At 40.7% G+C, this 22330-nt stretch overlaps 1 protein-coding gene across 1 annotated transcript in view; it reads right to left on the minus strand.

The window, feature by feature from the left end:
- Nucleotides 1-22330, minus strand: part of LOC149578523 (nuclear pore complex Nup85-like protein) — a 287051-nt gene that overhangs the window by 118070 nt on the left and 146651 nt on the right. Inside the window, exons 12-13 of the mRNA XM_089829616.1 lie at nucleotides 9030-9134; nucleotides 8845-8901 (exon numbers count right to left, since the gene is read on the minus strand). Of these exons, the coding sequence (XP_089685742.1) occupies nucleotides 8845-8901; nucleotides 9030-9134 (162 nt within the window). The remainder of the gene's footprint in view (nucleotides 1-8844; nucleotides 8902-9029; nucleotides 9135-22330) is intronic.

The raw sequence follows: 22330 nt of genomic DNA on the forward strand, positions 1-22330 counted from the left end.
TGCCTATAAGCTAGAGCTTCCAAAAGGCAGTAGGAAATATAATGTATTTCACATCTTATGCATCAAGAAGGCTCTCTGGAAACAGATCATGAGTTCACCAGGGTTACCCCTGCTAGATGAAGAAGGAAAGTTGGAGCTAATCCTACAGAGGTAATTAGAATGAGGGAAAAGCAGTTGAAGAGTAGGTCCATCAAGGAGTAGAGCGAACACATTTTACAAAACCCTACGCTACGATTGGTTGAGAACAAGCAATCTTGAGAAGGGGGAGTTGTCATGTCAACAAGGAAGATTTGAGCGTGCCCAAGAAGCTGGTCAGAAGTGTTAGATTGAAGTTGAGAAAACTAAATCTGAAATTTGACAAGGAAGGAATGGTTGAGAAGAGATGGGATTCTAGCAATTGCCTTGGCTTGTATGGAAAGAACAATCGTTGTAGGGTTGGGAATGATATTAGTAAGGAGATGGGGAGAAGAAAGGTAGGCGATGGTGACTGTATAGCTTCTGTTGACTAGAGAAGAGAGTTCCATGGGCGTCTTGATTTGGATGCAAGGTTTGACAAGTTAAGGGATTGGAATAGGGGAGATCCCATAGGCAAAAAGAAGGCAAGGGCATACCTACTGCAACTACACACCTCACACCTCAGAATGTGACATTCAAGGGTTTCAATAGGTTAGAGTGTCGAAAATGGTGACAGGAGTCCCTGAATGACCACTTTCCGAAGGAAAGCATACGAAGGGCAGCGGTGGAATGGGCGCTACGGGTGCCAATATTCTGCATTCGTGACTCCAAGGGTTTTCTATGCACCCTGCTAGAAACCTACGACCGATTCTCACGAACAAGATCATTTCCATACATAGGGCAGACTCTCATAATATCATTTAGAGCCACACACTTCATTAGGGTATTCGACATACCAGGTCACGTGCAAGGAGGGAAAAAAACTAATAGTAAGCCAAAGAAACTGGATCGGGGAGTCAAGCAGCAACTGGTAGAATTAGCATATGAGAAACGGCCTAAGGCAGAAAGCAAAGCCTTAATGGATTCTTTGAAGGGAAGGGGATTGAAGAAATCCGAAGTGCAGGAAGGACATTGGCATTCTATGATGAACTTAGTAAAGAGTAGACTCATAGGTTCGAGTAGGGCATCAAACATCTCATTTCTGTAGGTGACCATGATGAACGGCATCATGAATGGCAAAGTATATGATTAAGCATCCTTATTGGCTAACTGTATGCATGAGTTCATGATGCTGCAACACAAAACATTTTATATGCCACACTATGCCATCAGACTATTTCTCAATGCTACTGCACGAATCATATACAATGTTAGGTTAGAGATCAAGCCAGCTCCAACAGAATCAAGAGAGCCTCTGATCATGCAGTGGAAACATCTTAATACTCCAGGAGGGCAGAAGGCCATCAAACAAAAGAAGCCGTGACAGGAGGTCAAGAGCTCGGAGCACGATGTTTACCGTATGGATTAATTAAGCAGCGCACACAAGCAAAGAATACGAACATGAACAGCAACCAGCAGAACTCTTATTATTATCGCATATGCCAACAGTACATTATGCTTTTCTCATATGATATGATAATGATCAGCTGATTACAATGCTTCCCGAAGGGGTTATAAATACTTTCCGACGAACCTTCCCGAAGGTATCCGTCGGCTAAGTACATTATACCCGTTACAAACTGTTCACCGTCGGCTACATAACAAGAACTTTCCCGAAGGAACCCGTCGGCCAAAACACAATTTCCTTTCCGAAGGGACCCGTCGGCCGATACACAATTTCTACCGACGACATCATTCCCCCCAAAAAAGAAAAGTCGTCTCCCGACGACTATTACAAAATCTCTGAGACAAATCAACAACCAAAATATAATGACTGACCCAACACTGTCACTTTAGCCAATCTGACATCTGACCCTGATAGCCACCTGTGCCGCTTTCTGCCTTCCAATGCCAAGTACACTGAACCAAGTGTCGCTGCACTGCCTCCAACTGGATGATCAGCTCCTCCCGAGCTCTCTACACATCCACCAAGACAGCCTCATGGCCAACACCTACTCTCAGTGCCTCTGATACACAGACACTCCATGCCTGCCGCAGCTCCAAATCTTCTCACTGGTCAGACTCCCACGACTGATATCCGCAACGACTGGGGGTCCAGGGGGCAACGCCCCCGGCGGGGTCGAGGGGCAGCGCCCTCACCGCCAAGACCAATTTAGCACTGTGAAACCCACATAAAACTGCACGGAACACACCATTTCTGTCATTTTCTGCCGATTCTACACTCTTTCTGGCAATCGCTGATTCTTCCTCTTCCCTATGGTATCATCTGATACTCATTCTAAGCATTCTCGATTTGTCGACGTTTTTTTTTTTTTTTAATACAAAACCTCCTGTCACCCTTCTGTGATGAAATCCGTACGCAAAAACCCCACTTCTACAAAATTTGTAATCTTGCAATCCAAATCCCTACACATGATATGCTTGGAAAATCCGTACAATCACCTCGCATTCCTAGCTGCAATTTCCGTACGCTGCTTTTCTTTAAAAATCCGTACAAAAAAGCTCTAAAATCCGTATGCTTAATATATGTGCTTTAAAATCCGTACAAAACACAAGCTTATAACAAGCCGTACAGTATCTTCCTCTAAAAATCCATACAGCAGCCTCTTGAGAGCTCGTACAATTAATTTATTTGAAAAGCCGTACACCATTCTTCAAACATTGAGAACCGTACGACAAATTTTTTCCTGTAAAATCCGTACGGTGCTTGTGGAAACCGTACAATGGCCCTCACTATGAAATCCATACCATTGCAATAAAATCCGTACGGTGGTGATGAAATCCGTACGGTGGCTTTTAAAAACCGTACTACAACATGAAATCCGTACATTCTTAAAAAATTCTACTGCAATTTGGATTGTCTCGCCAATGGAAAACCGTACGGCAACATAAAATCCGTACCTTGCTTATGGAAATCCGTGCGGTGACATGAAATCCGTACATTGCTGATGGAAAACTGTACGGTGGTCTTCAAAATCTGCACTTTAGTTTCAAAATCCGTACTTCACTTCTGAAAAACCGTACGGCACTTCAAAATCCGTACGGTGCTTTCCAGAAATCGTACGGTGCTTTACTTCACTTCTCTCTTTTTTTTTTTTTTTTTTTTTTTTTGAACATCTCACTTCTGGAACAATTATCTACAATATTTACATATATACAGTACTTACAGTCTTCTCTCAGTTATTCGTCCATGGGGGTGCGTTACTTCTTTCATTGCAGACATTCAACTTCGACCTCTTCACTACATCGAATACTTCCTTTCGGTCTAGCATCCACTGTTTTATTGCTCTGTTATTGCTTACTTCCCTCATCTGGTACGGCCCGACCCATTTAATTTTGAACTTGCCTGGTTTGATCTCATTCCGATCGTCGTACAATACCCACTGTCCGAGTGAAAACCTGCTACGCTTGTTCTGTGTCATCTCCATATCGCCCAGTTTGTTCCCGAAGCCCCGTACCATGGACTTCGTCAACTGCCCCTTCTGTCCGTCAATAACACTTTCACTCCGTACTGCTGCAACTTTTATTAGACCCTTTCGCTTTGTTTCCTGTGCAGACCGTATCGTGTGCCTTCCTTGCTGCCAGTACCTTTTTGTTATATTTGTGGTTTGACATAATACTTTCTTCCTGCGCAATCGTACAGTAGAATCTTTCCTTCTTTTCGGTTCGTACTGTATGTTCTGTCCTTCAGCTTTAGTCATATCCGCGTTTTCTTCTTCGGCTTCTTTATGTTGCTTCGAACATTCATTTCTTCCTTCGGCTTCTCCATGTTCCTTCAGACACTCATTTCTTCCTTCGGCTTCTCCATGTTCCTTCAGACACTCATTTCTTCCTTCGGCTTCTCCATGTTCCTTCAGACACTCATTATTTCCTTCGTCGGCTTCTCTGTGTTCCTTCGGACATTCATTTCCTCCTTTCTTACCTTCGTCGATCCTTAGCATATTACAACTTGGAAAGAGCTCATAATCCTCTATCTGCCAGTGGTAAAGACCATTTACTGAATCCAGATCATCATCTCCTTCCAATCGTAGGACTCCCTCCTGATCGGGTTCCATACTCTGCCTCCTCTCATCATCTTCTCCTTCGGAATCTAACGATAGAGCTTCTTCTCCAACCATCTGAGTGTGTAGATCGATGACATACTTTCGGCCTTTGCTTTCGAGTGATAAAGTATTTTTCTTCCAATCGTGCTTTGCCTTGGCTTGTATCAGCCACCCCCGGCCCAGAATGGCATCATATCCTCTCCGCTTCAGTGGGATCACGACAAAGTCCAACAAGAACGGTTGCGTTCCAATCGTCACTGGTTGTGCTGTCAGGACTCCCAATGGCTTGATTCCATGTTGATCGGCCGTTAGCAGGTGGAATGTAGGCGGCCATAATGTCGGCTGTCCCAACTTTTTCCAAGTGTCTTCAGGCAACACATTGACACCGGACCCTCCGTCCACAATTGTTTCCGTCAATACAGTCCCAAGAATTCCCATTTCGACGACTGCTGGATGGCGTCCGGATGAGAGGGCTAACAACATTGGATCTTCTGCACTTGCGCCACTTTCCTTCTCCTTTTTGTGTACTGTACTTGCTCCACTTTCTTGCTTCCTTCCATGTTCTCCTGGTAGTTGAGCAGCGGGAACAATGTTTGTGAGTGTCGATCGGAGCTGAGGCATAGTTTGCAACAGATCACTTATCCTGACAGGTATCTCGGCTTGCAAAATTTGCCGGACAATGTTTTGTTCTGCGCAGTTCCGTACGGAAGTACTCGGCGTGTCCTTCAGGTGTGTCGTTTCTGCCTGTGTTGCTTTCTGGATTTCTGCCCTTGCTTCCTCCAGTCTCCTCTTTTCTTCTACTGGGTCAGGATAAAGCTTCGCTTGCTTCCGAGTGATGGCCAGAACTTCTTCCTCGTCTGTTCCTACAGTAATCAGATTTACTCCAAACTTTGGGCACTTGGTATCATCATGATCACCAGGTCCACACCAGCGGCATAGCAACTTCGGTGTATTTGTTGTTGTGCACTCCCGGGCGAAGTGACCCCACAGATTGCATGCACGGCATTGAACAATTGGCCGACCATTTGCATCGTACTGAATGCGACTCCTTCCTCCATTGTTGTTGTTGCCACCATTGTTGTTAGTGCTGTTGTTGTTTGGACCGCGCCGGTTGTTTCTATATCCGCCTGATGTGGCACCTTCCGTACCGGTGTTCCCATTCCCTCCGGACGAAGAGGCCTCCTGTGTCAGGAACACTTGCTGTGGTGTTCTTGTTTTCAAATTGAAAGGGCATTCCTTTATTGAGTGTCCCATAATTTGGCAAATCTCGCAAAATTGCTCTTTCGGGCAGGACCCCTTCGTATGGCCTTCTTTCTTACATTCCGTGCACCATAGGTCATTACCCTTAGGGTCCTTGTTCATGTTCTTGAATTCCTTCATCATCCGAAGCATGTCTTTCTGAAGGGCACGAACCTTCTTGTTGCTTCCGTCGTCATCGCTGCTATCATTTCCGGAGGATGCATTGTCATCTGAATCGGACGAGCTGGTCTTCTTCTTCTTCTTTGTCTTCTGGTCACTTTCGAGGTTCATTGCCCGGTTGTATGCTTCATTGTATGTGGATGGCGGCACGATCTTCATCTTCTTCCGCAGCTTCGGGTGAAGGCCTTCAATGAACCATCGTTTTTGTAACCCGTCAGCTGGTTTATTCTCCATCTTACTGATTAAGTCCTTCAACCTCCTGGCAAAGACCCGTACAGTTTCATTCTTCTTTTGCTTGGTATTGAATATCTCTGCGACAATTTCGTTGTCATCCCGCAAAAGTTGAAATTCTGCGATGAACTCCTTCTTAATGTTATCCCAACTATTCAATTTCTGTGGATCGGCATCAGTAAACCAATCAATGGCAACACCTCGTAGGGTTGCGGGAAATTGTCGGATCCATTCGTTTGTATCTGTTATGCCATTCGCCCTCCAGATCGTTTCACATGTTTTACAATGCCGAATGGGATCAGCTGCTTCATCACCATCAAATTTAGGCAATTTTTCCTTCGGACCTGCCATTATTACTGTATGTCGAGGGTTTTGTTGTGTACCTGCGCTGTTTTGCACTCCCGCGCTGTTTTGAGCACCCGCGCTGTCTTGAACACCCGCGCTGTTCTGGACACCCGCGCTGATCTGTACACCCGCGCTGTGTTGCACACCCGCGCTGTTTTCTGCGTCCGCGCTGTTTTCTGCTTCCGCGCTGTTTTCAACACCCGCGCTGTTGTCTGCTTCCGCGCTGTTTTCAACACCCGCGCTGTTTTCTGCTTCCGCGCTGGTTGGTGAAGAAGAGGGTTTGTCAATCGTAGCTGTCCGTTCCGGAAGTATATCTCGGACGAAGAGGTCACTCCACGCTCGTGCTCCTTCTGCACTCCGAGCCGTGCGAGTCGATTTGCTTCCGTCAGGATTCTCTTCCCGTGGCGTATGCAGGTTCAGAAACTCCTCCCTCACTTCTTCCACCAAATCAAGCCGTTGTCGAGTCTCTTTCAACAATCCTTCTGCACTCTTGGTTCCGTCGGAAATCTTCTGAAACCTCCTTCGACGCTCTATCTGCTGAGCCAAAATTAAATTTTCCTGCGCAACGCGTATGTCATCTTTTTCCTTTAGCTTACTCTTGTCTTTGTTCAACTGATTCGGCATTTAATTCATCTCCGCCTGCCTGCGTGCCAGATCCATCGGGCAACGGCGCCAAATGTTTACCGTATGGATTAATTAAGCAGCGCACACAAGCAAAGAATACGAACATGAACAGCAACCAGCAGAACTCTTATTATTATCGCATATGCCAACAGTACATTATGCTTTTCTCATATGATATGATAATGATCAGCTGGTTACAATGCTTCCCGAAGGGGTTATAAATACTTTCCGACGAACCTTCCCGAAGGTATCCGTCGGCTAAGTACATTATACCCGTTACAAACTGTTCACCGTCGGCTACATAACAAGAACTTCCCGAAGGAACCCGTCGGCCAAAACACAATTTCCTTTCCGAAGGGACCCGTCGGCCGATACACAATTTCTACCGACGACACACGAGAACACTAATAGTGGAAGGCAGCACAATCCTCCGAGGACACTGACGACTCGGAGGAGGAAGTGGAGGACGAGGATGATGATGAGGGCATTGAGGTTATCATAGCATCGCCACTACTATTTCCGAGGTCCCTCACAACTACCTCTCTATCCCACTTGGAACCTGCAGGCGTTCACATTCCTGGGTTTGGACAGTTTAGATAGCCTGTGGTTATGACTCCAGTCACGTAGCAACTAGACCAATAGCGCGGCCAACAACACAAACATCAGGTCAGCCAGCAACATTAGCAACTTCAGCAAGTGCCAAGCCTTCAGCTGATCGAGAGGATTTGCCAGATAGAGTCGTAGCCCTACCAAAATTAGGGGCAGAGACATACATAGTTATACCCGATGAGACAGAGGAGGAAGTGATGGAGGTACCTACACAGGAGATTCCTAAGAGCTCGGGACCACCACAAGTGAGACTGGATGTAGTAGGATCTAACGCAGTAGTCACCATAGATGATGCGTTATGAGCCACTAGTGAAAAGGCCGCAACCGAGAATTTAAGTGAGCAGGAGCTGAGTGGGTATTTGGGTAGCAATTTCAGCATCATACCCGTAGTACCGACATTTGTCACTATCTCACCCATGAGAGAGGTACCTGAGGTGGCAGATCTTCCAGCCCCAGCAGTGAGTCATCATCCTACTATGGAGCTACCACCACCCCCACCACCGACAAGGAGCACGGCTGAGAGGATGTTGGAAGCCGTAGAGACAGCAATGCCCACAGAATTCACCACACCATTTGACACTCTGACAGCTGTAGAGGACATGGAGACATATATAGCAAATGCACTGACTTGAGGTAGACGAATAATACTCTCGGCACAACATACCTTGGAGTCAGTAGTACAAGAGTTAGAGCAAGTCTTGGCATTTACGAGTTGGTTGTCCAATGGCATTCTCTGTATGTTTCGAGGCGAGAGGATGGCCAAGCGTAGAGACCCCAGAGATGTGAGAGGAGTGGAATACCCACAAACCTGTGGTATAGAGCAGAGTTGAGCAGCTCATGTGAGGGATAGTACAAGTATATCGGGAGGTGTACTATGCTATACGCAGGAGTAAGGCAGATCAAGTATCAACAGTACAGGCTCGGGAGGAGACTGCTACTAGAGTAGCCTCAGCAGAAGCAAGTTTGGCCACCCAACAAGGGGCTTGGGCAAAGGCATGCGCGACACTCATCACTAAGAAGGCAGCAATTGTATCTTGTTCCTTGTTCCTTGTTCCTTGAAAGGAAATGCTTCTTGGGCAGGCTTTAAACAGTGATATGCACCATTATTGCATGATCAACAAGCATTGGACATCATCCAAAAAAATTCAGCCACTACTATTTTTGATGTGCTAAAACATCATAATCATTAGTTAAATATTTCTTCTAGATAGACTTCACCCAAACTAACATTGTTGTTTCCTATATATAGCCATATTTTACAATTCCCAAAAGCAAGATTAGAAAGACATGAAGCCACAAAATACAACCAACCTTTTGGTCCTTTTTTCCATCTACAACAATGTTCTAGATATCCATAGACATAAGCAGTCACTCCAACACATAAAACTAAGAGCAAATATAAAGTACTAGAAGAAGAATTTCAACATTTGACTTAAAAATAAGGATTCTTTTGTAAGACATGAAATAGGATGACTACAAGAAATGAAATAATGATTACCGTAAAGATGTTTTTGCCAACAGCGTCAACCTCATATAGGCGGCATATTTCAAGGACCTGTTCAAATTAGATATCATTAATGAATTAATTTAATGGATCTTCAAGCTTGACCAACCCAACCATGACCTTTGTTATTAGCATATAAAGATATATCTATGCCTATTCACTTTCACCACTGTCCTTGCCTTTAGGGCTAGTTGATTGTCTCTGGCAACAGGTTGCCTCAATAGTAAAATCTCTAGGAAACCCAGGCCTTGCCTTGGACAAGATGCTAGATATATAGGTGCAATCTGGAAAAGAAAAGAAAAAATTGCAGCAAGATTTAGTGGATTATATATAAGAAAACAAGCTATAATATTTATGTAAAACATATTTTCAACATCCTCATGTCAGTTTTTACTTGGTTCTATAATTATCATACTTTAGACTCAAGGCTGTTAGTACAAAAATAAGACGCAATGAAGGCAACAATAAATATCAAAGTTCCTACGTTCAAGAAAGCAAGGACATAGTCTGTTAACAATAACAAAGCATTGAACCCAAGGAGGTAAATATTGCACCATTAGAAAGAGAGAAATGAAATACTACAAATGCCTTTTAGATTTAAGTGCTGAATTTTTTCTTAGGAACCACTGGAAAAAATTCTGAAAAGAATTCTCTAGACTCTATATTATGCACTACGATTAAAGTGATTTGTACTTGAATTCGGAATTGATTTCAACAACGCACAGAAGATGTCTAGAGTTTTAAAGTGAACCATGAGCCAAAACAGAGGATGTATTTAATGTAAAGCATGATCAATTTCCAAAAGTAGAAAAAGTCAAGGTTTAAAATAAAGGGTAAACACATTCAAGCTAGGCATACTAGAATTGTACACAAAATCCATCAATCTAGCTCTAATTTCATTTAAATCCAATTCTAGGAATGAAACAAATTCACATGGAAGAACATTCTTTAACCATTCAAAGTGAACAAAGAAACCCACCTGTTATCACTCAAAATATCTTACAATTGCTGCAACAAAATACCAATAAAAAATCACAAGTTTGGCATCAAAGATGTGGCGAATGTCGTCATTGATCTCAACAGTGAGAAGAAAATGGTGTCATTGATCTCAAAAGAGTATGGATGAAATTCTTGACATCATTGTCATTGGTGTCAAGGTGCATAAGAAAGATCGTTGTCAAAGATGTATAAGCAAATTTAATGGCAAGATTAATGCATATGAGTGAGATTGTCATCATTAGTTAAGGTGAAAATTAAGTTAGACAGATTTCCACATATTCAGGCCGATCTTCCTTATTATTGGTGCCTCTACATTGAATATATACTCAAACTATCATTGGCTGATACCACAATACCTCTAGTTGAAGTCTGATAAAACTCTGCAAGGAGCTCTGCCAATAGGGGGCTCAAATCCAAATATTTTCTACTGGACTACAGTTTGATGTAGGTATAAAGGATCTTTCCCATGGCAAAATAATACTTCATACTCAGACTTTGTTGAGTCGATGAAAATTTTCACTGAATACCAATGACTATAGTTTAGCATCGAAATATTGATTTCAGCCTCGATAATATTTAATCTCCAACCATATTAATTCTTTGCACTAGTTGCGGCTCCTCAAGAGTTTGGCTTGATAAAAGAATCAATACAAGCCAATAAAAATTTTACACAAAATGTATTCCCCAACATGAGTACAGGAATTTCCTTCATGTAAGAAAGTTCATTTATTTACCAAAAAATTTAGCCCAAATAATAATCATGGAGATTGCAAGTCGACCAACCTTAATGAAGCCTGACGATAAACTGCTCAAAATATTTGCTCCTCGTGAGAAAATAAAAAAAATGCCCACAGTTAATCATTCAATAATGTTTATCAAAGATTATAAAAATCTCAGTCCCACTAATGATTCTGTACCCACCATAAATAAATTATTTCCAGCAAAGGGAATCCTTTTAGAAATATCTTTCACTTTCAAAGTTATAAAGTTGGCACCCAAAAATTTCAATCGACACTAAATTAATATTTAATTGTCGCGGCAGCTTTACCGTCCAGGTATACTCACAGCAAAAACAATATTGTTTCTAACTTTAATATTACCTTCAGCAGATGGTCACCCTAATAATATGCCAAACGCAATCATAAGCTTCAATCTTATTTCTCCAAATCAAATAAACACAGACCAATATCAAATAACCAGCAATAATCAGACTGTTATGATCTTTTTCCTCTATAACTCCACAGGCTGGCAAGAAAAACTGCTCTAATACCACTGAAATACCTCCAATTGATATTTTTGCCCCAAATTCTCTCAAATATATTTCACACATAAACAGATAAATTCATGCAATAGACTTTAGATTATCCGACAAAATACCAGAAAATATCCAGATAAAAATAATATCAGCAATATTACTGCATATCAATCTTCAGCAGTATAATAACAAGACCTAATCATAAACACAGAAAACTACAGTCAGATTGGATAATATGAAACAACATTCAAGCACAAGTGAGACAATTGCGTGATATCTCTAGCCGGAAATGGGTTTTTGTCCACTACCTCCAAGCTCAAGGGTTTTTGTCCTCAAAATGGTTAAAAGCTGAGTCCAAATTCTCCAAGAGAAGAAAATCAAAACATAATCCAAGCATGCTACAAATGAGCTCTCTTTCTCCTTTAAAGCACAACCCAGTCACTCTTCACATTCCCTTCTTTGTTTCTTTATTTTCTTTTAAATATCCTTGTTCCCATTTTAATGAATAAAGTGTTCTTATTATAATAAAGTGACATTATAATATGAACTCAAGTTTAATAGTCACTTTATTAATAAATCATTTAATCTTCCAGTATTAAAATTGCTGATCAGCTGGACCTGAATAATCATGTGAGCCAGCTAGTTGGAAAGGTCCCGACAAAACACTCCCAGTCCAACACTAAATGCCAAGAATGTTGAGCCCTGATGACTTTCTATAAATAGTAAATATCTAGAAACCTTGTTGATAAAACCCTGATTGGGCGGAAACAAGAATTGCCTAGGCCAAAACTTATTCTGGTCTCTGTGAAATCCTGGTTAGCGCACAGGACCATGGAAAAATGGGCTAACGACACATCAAAAATTAGTGACCTAAAAAGGGTACATTACACTTTGTGGATATCACTCATCGAGCATTTTGGTTATTATCGCAAGCTTATATATTCAACTATCAGCATTAATACAGCACATTAGAGACGACACATCTACAATGCATATTCCATAATTTCTTATCAGAGGTGGCTCCCGAATAGAAAATTGCATAGTAAAGTCAAGCATATCAGAGATGACACTATCTACCACTGATCATCCTGTCAAAGCAGCATATATTTCTTTGTTTATCAAAGATGGCTCGTAGGATGTGTGCATATTCCATATTGTTATATATGATAAAACCATTTATTCATTTTGAGATTTTAACTACTAAATATCTCTTGCAGTCACGGCTTTGTTAAGATTCATTGTATTCCATTGTGGCATTGGAATTACAGTTGTAAATATATATATTATTCCATCTTCATTAATTGCATAATTGTTGCATCATAATACATTGTTCATTTATACTGCACATTACACCATACTTGCATAATAATTCATTAGTTCACTTTATCCGTTTTAGCATTTGGAATTACCAGTCATATATATAATTGTGTTTTCATTTAATAATTCATATCATAGCATTTCAAAACACTAGTAATACATACACTGACCATTTTGCATTCATAACTCAACAGATTTAGCCAAACAATGCCTTAGATCACGTACTATCTAGGAAAAATAAAAAGGGACATTATAATTGGTATCAGAGCCACAATTCCTACCCAAAGTGAATGAGAAAATCCCTCTCAAATTACAACAGAAGGATGAGAGAACAACAAGAACCAATAGATCAAGATCAAGGAATTGATAAGAAGCTCGATCAATTCTTAGATGGGCGGAGAAACATACAAGACTTGATGGATGAATTAATCAAAGCACTCACCCAAACATCTCTTAAACCACCACGAAGGGACACCCCTCAATCATCAAGCAAAGACTATTGACCCAACCTTCACTAACTCTCCCTCGCACTCAAAAAACAAAAATTCTACACACAGCATTCTAACATTCACCAACTCTAACCAAAAAACATATTTCCTAACCCTACAAGAACAAATCAAAAGAGATTGGGAAAACACTATCCTGAGGGAAGGACTAAGCTTAAAGAATAATTTGAATTAAGGATAAAATATGGCACGAATACAATACCTTCCCGCACAAGTTTGCTACCTTGAGAAGAAGAGGGAACCAACAAAGAGCACACTGAAAGACAACACTAGAAGATTCCAATCTCCTCACAAGGATCATGCTCCAAAGGAAATACAGATTTCAGAGAAAGGAAAGGATTGAAGTACCACCCAAGGGACACATATACCCAACGGGTAACATCTTTTCTACCTCAAAGCAATGACTTACTAGACACAAAAAATGATTCATATCACCCACAAAAGGAAGCAAACACAACAAGATTAAGATGGGGAGATGAAGTGACGTCAAAGGAGGCATCTTCACCACCTCGCCAGAATGACATATCACCATATATTTCCATACAAACGAAAGAAGAGCTACAAGGTCACACAAAATCTACTTTATAAAATCAAGGAGCACATGAGCTGGACAATCCTTTCTTCCATAACGAGGAAGAATTCAAAAGTCAACCTACCCTCTGCAAGCTACACAAGGAAGACTCTAAGGAAAGAAGTATACTAACCAACATGGAGGGACGCACCTCAAACACCTTTCAAATTCAGGGACAAATAGAAGGAAAGAACATAAAAGCACTCATAGACAACGACTCCTCACACAACTTAATCCATCAGTCTTGGATCATGAAGCATGGCATACCTAGGTTCTTATACAACTCCATCCAGATCAAGTTAGCTAATGGAGGAATTATATTCTACAATATCATTACACTCCCCCTCAACCTACAAGTTGGAGAATACACTTACATTGCACAATTCCACATTGTAGAATTAGGAAATACAGATATATTAATATTACCATGAATGGAGAACACTGGTCCATTCTAACCGGATATGAACCTTAAAACAATTACTTTTAAGGAAGGAAGAAGGAATCAAATACTATACAGACTCCATACAACCCTCCCTCCTATAAGCAAACAGACACAACTATAGAAGAGCACTAGTTACCACCCTCAGACTGATGGCCAGACTGAAATTGTTAATAAGTGTGTGGAGGACTATCAATGGAACTATGAATCAGCACAGCAAGGAGTTGTGAGCCTTGGTGAAGTGGCTATACTTGTGCAAGTATTTCTATAATTCCACTCACAAAATATCTATTTAGATGTCCCCTTTTAGAGCCTTATGCAAGTATGATCCCTCGAGTTTCATGGATTTTTTGTTTAGTGACAGTAGGGTGCACAGTGCAAGATACTTACTGCAAGACAGTCAGGATGTTATAAGGACTCTGTGAGACAACATTAAGAAGGCTCGGAATCAGCAGAAATAGTTTCCTGATCAGAAAAGGATTTCTTGCTCTTTCCAAGTGGGTGGTATGGTGTATATGATGTTGCAGCCTTACAAGCAGTCATCTATTACGAAGAATGGAGCTAAGAAGCTCAAGCCTCATTACTATGGTCCCTTTTGTGTTGTTAGACGTCTAGGTGAGCTAGATTAGCTTGATTTGCCAGAGGACAGCAAAGTGCATAATATATTCCATGTATCATGTCTCAACAAGCCGTCAGGAAGATATCTTGTCCCATCTTCTACTTTACCACCACTAGATGACAAGAAGAGGTTAGAGTTGATCCCTAAGGCAATATTGGATACCAGGGAAAGGCACTTCCATTAGCGGATCGTTAGAGAGTTTTTCGTGAAGTAGCATGGTCTACCAGATAAGGATACCACTTGGGCATCAAAGGGTATACTTCGGAACACATGATTGCGATTGCTTGAGGACAAGCAATCTTGGGGAGAGAGGACAAATGTCCCCTATTTAGCAAGTCCTTGGAGCATGGACATGTCAGTCCATCATCGCAGCCCTCGTGAGCTGACACTTGGATTTGTGGGTCTTAGTTGGGCAACTTACTATTTTATACTAAGCCAAATGAGTGGATTTCCAGTTTTGGCAGGGCAATAGTGTCGTCTTGAGTCCAGACAATATCAATATTCCATTAAGCCTTGACAATTTGATGCATATTGCAAGTTATTTATTGAGTTTTACTGAATATATGACTTAATAAGTTATTAGTTCTAACTGAGTGTTGTAGTCAAGAAGCCTCTTAAATGTGTGTTGAGCAAGACTCTTAGCGTCAGTGTATGAAAGAAGCTTGGCTTTAAAATGTTGTAAAATGCATTCCTTGCTATAAATCGACCATCTCATAATATGCATCTTGTTTGTGAAATTGGTGAGTTGTTTTCCAAGGGCATGATATTGTTGTTGAAATTAATGATTTCTTCTACTCTCTTTGCACTTTGAATTGGTTATCAATACCAATAAACCGTGCCTTTAATCTGATTACTGTTATGCAATCGAACTGGGGTTTTGTAGACACATTTGAGGCCAAGAATATATATAATTTATGCTGCAAATAAGAGGAGGAAGGACGGTCATCATAGGGAAACAAAGTTCTGCAACCATAGGCAGTAGTTTAAGCATCTGGGGAACGTCATTCAAGGCTGCGGTCAGACTCTCAAGGCAGTGTAGAAGTTACAGCAGCTGTGTCCTGCTTTTCTGAGTTAACGTCACACTAAATGGTCTGCGTTCATAATGAATAGATGGTGTTTGCATTAGGGAAGATAGTGTTTGGCTTCAAAGCAAATGCAAGGCAGCATTTGGTTTCTAGGTGTGCAATTTCACATTCTTCATCAGGCATAAGACTTAAGCATTGATCATCTTTCTTATCAGGTTCTTTACACAGTCATTTAATTGCATAGTAAAATTGTCATTGTAATTATTTGCTAATAAAAAGTATAGCAAATAAAATTGAAATTAGTTGTATAGCAAATAAAATTGAAATTAGTTGTCACCAATTCTGTTTTGCATTGAAAATTTCTTATCTCTTTATTCTGGAAAACAAAAAAAATATATTCTCAGAAATAACAAAATTATTGGCAAGAGCCTACAACACAATGGTAAATTGTGAGCCTCTTATCGGAGAGGTCTTGGGTTCGACTCTACACAAGCTTAATAAATAATAGCAAATCACATTATTATAATGTGTCTTGGCTTCGGCCTCTTACTGATCTAAAAAAACAAAAAAAAACAAAGAATTCTCAACATTGTCTAAGAGTGAGCCGGAAGGGTTCATTACAATCATTGCATCTGCATTCTTAGAAACATTCCCATAATGCACTAATTCATGATGTACCACCACAGACCTCTGCACCCATACATATACATCCATACCCATGCATGCGTACTTGTACACATCCACATACATACATATAGATACTTGCATATACATATTTACATGCATGCATGCTCACTTGTGCATACATGTATACATGCAACAACATACATACATACATGCACACAATCACATATACATGGCCATCATATATCAGCGCATCATTTTGAGGATAAATGCACATGGGCACATCCATGCTGAGATTATTGCATATACACATACATGCTAAAATATTCCATCATCAGAACATTCTATCATGTATGGATATATCCATACAGTACCATGTTTCAGTATCTGTAATGTCCCTTTTTTCTGGGACATTATAATTCGGTGTGGCCAACTCACTTCGCCTAGATTTTGGGGACGAAAGGGTTCTTTACAGGGTTCAGTTCGAGATTTGGCCTAGACATTTCCAGTTCCAGACCCATCAGAGCAATTTTGGCAGGTTGTCCAGATACTTACTATTTTTAGTAAGTAATCGAGCAAAGTATTTTCAATACCTCAGTGTTGGGTTGGAAGCGTCTTGCCGAGAGCTTTCCAACGAGCTATTGCACATGCTTATCAAAGTTCATTTGGTCAGTTATTTTAATGCCTGATGACTATATGGTTTACTAACTAAGTGACTATTAAAGTTCATTTAACTAGTCACTTTATTTTTAAGGGTACTATGTTCACTTAAGTGACTAAAGGACAAAAAAGGTGCTTTATCCCACATTGCTTAAATGAGCGAGCATCACATTGGGAAAAGTAATAAAGGTACAACAAGCTCCACACGTGAGGATATATGAAGATTATAATATTGAAGACAAATATTAATCTGGGAGCTGGAAATATTTGTTGGTTATTTCTTCTAGGACGCAAACCCTTGAAGAAGCATTTGAAGGTTGGACACAAACCTAGCCTTCTTACAGGTTTAATATACATTGCCAATCTGACTGTCATTTCTGTTTATAAGATTGGATTATTGGGATTGTTGCATGTTATTGTATTGCTATTGTATAATACAGTAGTAACGTTATTGGACAGTTATTTGTATTAATCTGCTGGTTAGAAATCGATTAAAGTTCTGGAATTTATAGTGAATATTGGTTTTTTGTTCAGATTTAATTCTGCACTTTTATATCACGGTTTTTTTGGAAAAATATTCGAAAGGAGATATTACAGTGGTATCAAAGCCAACAATCCTGCCATCTTGTGGAAACACGCAACACAATAATTTATGAAAGAAATGAGAATATTAAATCTGAAGGTTAGTTTGTGACTGGATTGCCATAGGACGAAAACCCTAGGCATTATGTAGTGGGATGTAGCCGTAGCTACTTGGTTATCGTTTTTACAAAAGTTAAAGTTTGAGCAGTATCTCTTCATATCTAGTGAGTGGAGAAATCAATTCTTCATTCCTCACGTGAAGACTAGAAGGTTGTATGCAGAGAAGGGGAACTGGATATGCCGTACAGTGTGGAGTATAGCCCAGACGTACTTGGTGGAGTGTGCAGATCATCACGTACTTCCAGCAGTTATTAGGAAACATGCAAGATTTAATACAGGTTATGGGCAAAAGTTATAGCAGAGAGAGTTAGGGCTTGACATGGGTCTCAACCAAATTGACAGGGACTTCACAGGTTGCTTGGACTATGAGACGACTACATTCCTCCATCTTCAATAGCAACTCGTACATGATTGCAAACTTATCCATTTTGAGTCACGTCTTTAGCAGTTACAGTCAAATCTCATGTTTTGAAGAACAGTTGCAAAGGTTAAGTAGCAGATAATTTCCACAACAAGTCAAATTGTGATATTGCTATCAAGATTTAACTGTGTGATTTTTTGAGTCAAACTCATTGACCCATGTTTAATGAGTAGCGATTCAACAAGAATCCATCTCTTATGAGAATAAATGGAACACTTAGCACTCATTGGATCTAGGTGATGCTCACAGGGGTGAAGCACCGGGACTTCCTAGGAGGTCACCCATCCCAATACTACTCCAGCCTGAGCGCGCTTAACTACGGAGTTTCCTCCATGGTTAAACCCAAAGCTTGCAACCCCATTTGCAAAACCTTCACCAAGTGTTGTGCCTTATAAACCATTCATTAGAAAGCACCTTAAGCTCATCAATTGATAAGCAGGAGATAATTTCCACAACAAGTCAAATTGTGATATTGCTATCAAGATTTAACTGTGTGATTATTTGAGTCAAACTCATTCACCCATGTTTCATGAGTGGTGATTCAACATGAATCCATCTCTCCTGAGAATAAATGGAACACTTAGCACTCATTGGATCTAGGTGATGCTCACAGGGGTAAAGCACCGAGACTTCTCGAGAGGTCACCCATCCCAGTACTACTCCAGCCTGAGCGCACTTAACTACGGAGTTTCCTCACTGGTTAAACCCAAAGCTTGCAACCCATTTGCAAAACCTTCACCAAGTGTTGTGGCTCATGAACCATTCATTAGAAAGCCCCTTAAGCTCATCAATTGATAAGTAGGAGAGAATTTCCACAGCAAGTCAAAGGTGTATTGCATACAACAATTAGTATATTTTATGCATAGCACTGGAGAATAGAATAGAGAGGGCAATTTCGATTGTTGTCATACAGCACCAAACTCCATTAAGACTAGGGACGTCCTCCTGGTATCTTATACGCATGTCAGTCCCCATTCACATTAGAAGTCACAGGAAAAGATAACCTCACGGGTCGAGTTACAGTGGCTATTTTCAAGTTCGAGCAGGAGATTCGTTGTTAGGGGCATTTGAGTTGTCAACTGCCTTGACAATTTTTGAAGTTTTATCCCTGTTTTTCTGCCTTAGGAATTTTGTCAAACACTTGCCTTGCAACCTCAATTTGCTGATGTTTGTATTTTTGCTATGATTTTTGAATGCCAATGATATTGATGAATACAAATGATTGCAAAATAACTCATTGGAAATCAAAGTGATATGCAACTTCTTTTTATTATTTTCCAAATGCAAGTACATGAAATTCTAATGTAAAATGCACACCTACAGCCAAGAGGTATTTTCACAAACACTTGGTATCCATCCTATGACTATGCAATGAGACGTTTTTACAAACATTTGGCATACAAACTAAACAACTAAATTAAGTAGATTTCCCTTCAATACTTCAATGTTCACAATGACTGAATACTTTGGTAACAAAAAGACATATATTACTTGTCAAATGTATCCATCTACAATTGCCAAATGTAAATACCAAAAGAACCTAGAATAAGTAGCTGAGATGACATGCTTTTTGGCTTTTCTTTTTTTGGATTTGCTTTTTCGGACTGCTTTTTCGGATCTGCTTTTTCGGACTGCTTTTTCGGCTCTACTTTTTCGCTTTGCTTTTTCGGATTGCTTTTTTGCTTTGCTTTTTCGGATTTGCTGCGAAAACTGAAACCTTTCTCCTTGCCAACTGATGTCAATAATTAGATGCATGGGCTGAACAAAAATCACTGAATATTATCTCCCAATTAATCACAAATGAATTGGCTGAATACCAATTCCTCCACTCCCAACTAGGGTTGATATCTCACAACCGAAATTGGCACCTTAGAGTCTTCAAACCCTCAGGCAAGTATGCAAGCACTAAGGCTCTTAGCACAATAGATGAATATGCAACTCAAGATGTGTAAAATGACCCCCCAAAGGCTCCGTATAAAGATTTCACAAGCAACTCCAAGAAGCTTCTAGAGGAATCCAGCACTTTATTCTTTTAAGTGACTTTTTGATATTTTATTATGTTAGTCACTTTAATATTAAATCAATTAAATATAAAGTTACTTTTTAATATTTCATTGTTTAGTTAACCTTATAAGTAATTAATTTAATATATCTTTTCCCCCCTTATTTCTTCCTTTTTAGCCTCTGGGGAAAATAAAGGCTAAAATAAAATAAGTAGTTGGTGCCTGTCAAAAAGGGGACATTACAATCCTCCCTTCCCGAAATTGCTCGTCCTCAAGCAATTGCAAACTGGGGTGCTGTAAAATCTGCTCATTCTCCCATGTGGCATCCTCTGCAAGCAGATCCTTCCATCTAACCAAGTACTCCTTAATCACTCTGTTCTGCAATTTCCTCTCTCTGACATCAATGATCTCTTCAAGCACCAAGACCAAATGTCCCTCCTCATTAAGTGGTGGAAGATCCGTGGAAGAGATAACCTGCTGACCTAATACCTTCTTGAGGCATGAAACATGAAATACATTATGAATCTTGCTGCTCGCAGGCAGCTCTAAGTCATATGCTACCTCCCCAATCCTCCTACTAACCCTATATGGACCGTAGAACCTTGGTCTTAGTTTCTCTGCTCCACTCTTTTTAAGAGAGGACTATCTAGAGGGCTGCAACCATAGATATACCATATCACAAATCTCAAAGCTACGCTCAACCCTGTGTTTATCTGCATAAGTCTTTTGTTGATTTTGTGCCATTACCAGATTATCCTTGAGTGCCTCCAATATATCTTCGCTTTCCTGAATCCAATCTTTTGCTTTAGGTGCCCTACTCTCACCAAAAGCCATCTCCACGAATGAAGGTGCACCATACCCGTACAAGGCTCTGAAAGGACTCATTCCAATGGACATATGGTGTGTGGTATTGTAACAATACTCTCCTAAATGCAACCACCTGATCCAAGCCCGTTGTTGTCCTGCCACATAATTACGCAAGTACCTCTCAACCCACTTATTAACAATTTCTATTTGCCCATTAGTTTGAGGGTGATATCTGGTACTAGGTGTCAACTCAGTACCTGTCAGTCTAAACAGCTCCTGCCAAAAAGCACTCATAAACCTGCTATCCCTGTCGCTGACTATCTTCTTAGGTAGCCCATGCAATCTAAAGATCTCCCTGAAAAATAGCTCAGCCACCTGTGGAGCCCTGTACTCTATCGGAATAGCAAAGAAATGTGCGTCTTTTGTGAGCCGGTCTACCACAACAAAGATGTTGTCTCTCCCCTGTACCTTGGGTAGGCCTGTGATGAAGTCCATCGAAATGCTCTGCCACTTCTGCACAGGAATGGGCAAAGGCTGAAGTAACCCAACTAGATGTGTATGCTCGGACTTATTCTGCTGGCAAGTCACGCACTCCTTCACATGCTTCAACACATCATCCTTGAGGCCTTTCCATGAAAACCTCTCTCTAATCTGTCTATAAATTTTGAAGTAGCCCTAATGGCCTGCTAGGGGTGTATCATGGCAAGATTGTAGTATTTTCTCCTTCAATTTTGATCCTGGCACCAGGTAAATCCTATCCTTGTAGTAAATCACATCATCAACTATTCTATACCTGTCATCTTGAATCAATCCATCCATCAACTCACAAGCAAATGTATTCTTGGAGTACTTCACCAGTAAGATGGATTTCCAATCTGCCGAAATCTTAGAGAGTGAGCAAGCTGAAGGCCTCCTGGAGAGGGCATCTGCAACAATGTTCTTCTTCCCCTTAACATACTCTATGTTGAAATCATATGCCTGTATCCTGCTAACCCACTTCTGTTGTCTCTCGTTCAAGTCCTTCTGCTCTAAGAAGTATCTGGGACTGTTATGATCCGTCCTCACCACAAATTTTCCCCCAACTAGATACTGTCTAAACTTCGCCAAGGCATGCATAATGGCGAGCATCTCCTTATAATAGATGGAGTATAGTCTCTCAGCTCCCCTCAACTTACAGCTCTCAAAAGCAATAGGGTGTTGATTCTGCATCAATACTGCACCAATACCTTCCCCTAAAACATCACACTCTAGAATGAAAGGCTGCGTGAAATCAGGTAGTGCCAACACTGGACAACTTCTCATCACCTCCTTGAGCTTATCAAAAGCTAGTTGCGCCTCTGTTGTCCAACAAAATGCACCCTTATTGGTCAAATCTATCAAAGGTGCCCCCAACTATGAGAAACCCTTAACAAATCGCCTGTAGTAACTGCACAGTCCGAAGAAGCTCCGTAGCTCTGTAAGTGACCGTGGTGTGGGCCAATCTAGAATAGCCTATATTTTCTCTTGGTGCACATGGACACCCTCTGCACTGA

The sequence above is a fragment of the Cupressus sempervirens genome, chromosome 1 (assembly GCF_028749045.1).
Source record: "Cupressus sempervirens isolate cs-2001-9-10 chromosome 1, ASM2874904v1, whole genome shotgun sequence".
NCBI lineage: Eukaryota > Viridiplantae > Streptophyta > Pinopsida > Cupressales > Cupressaceae > Cupressus > Cupressus sempervirens.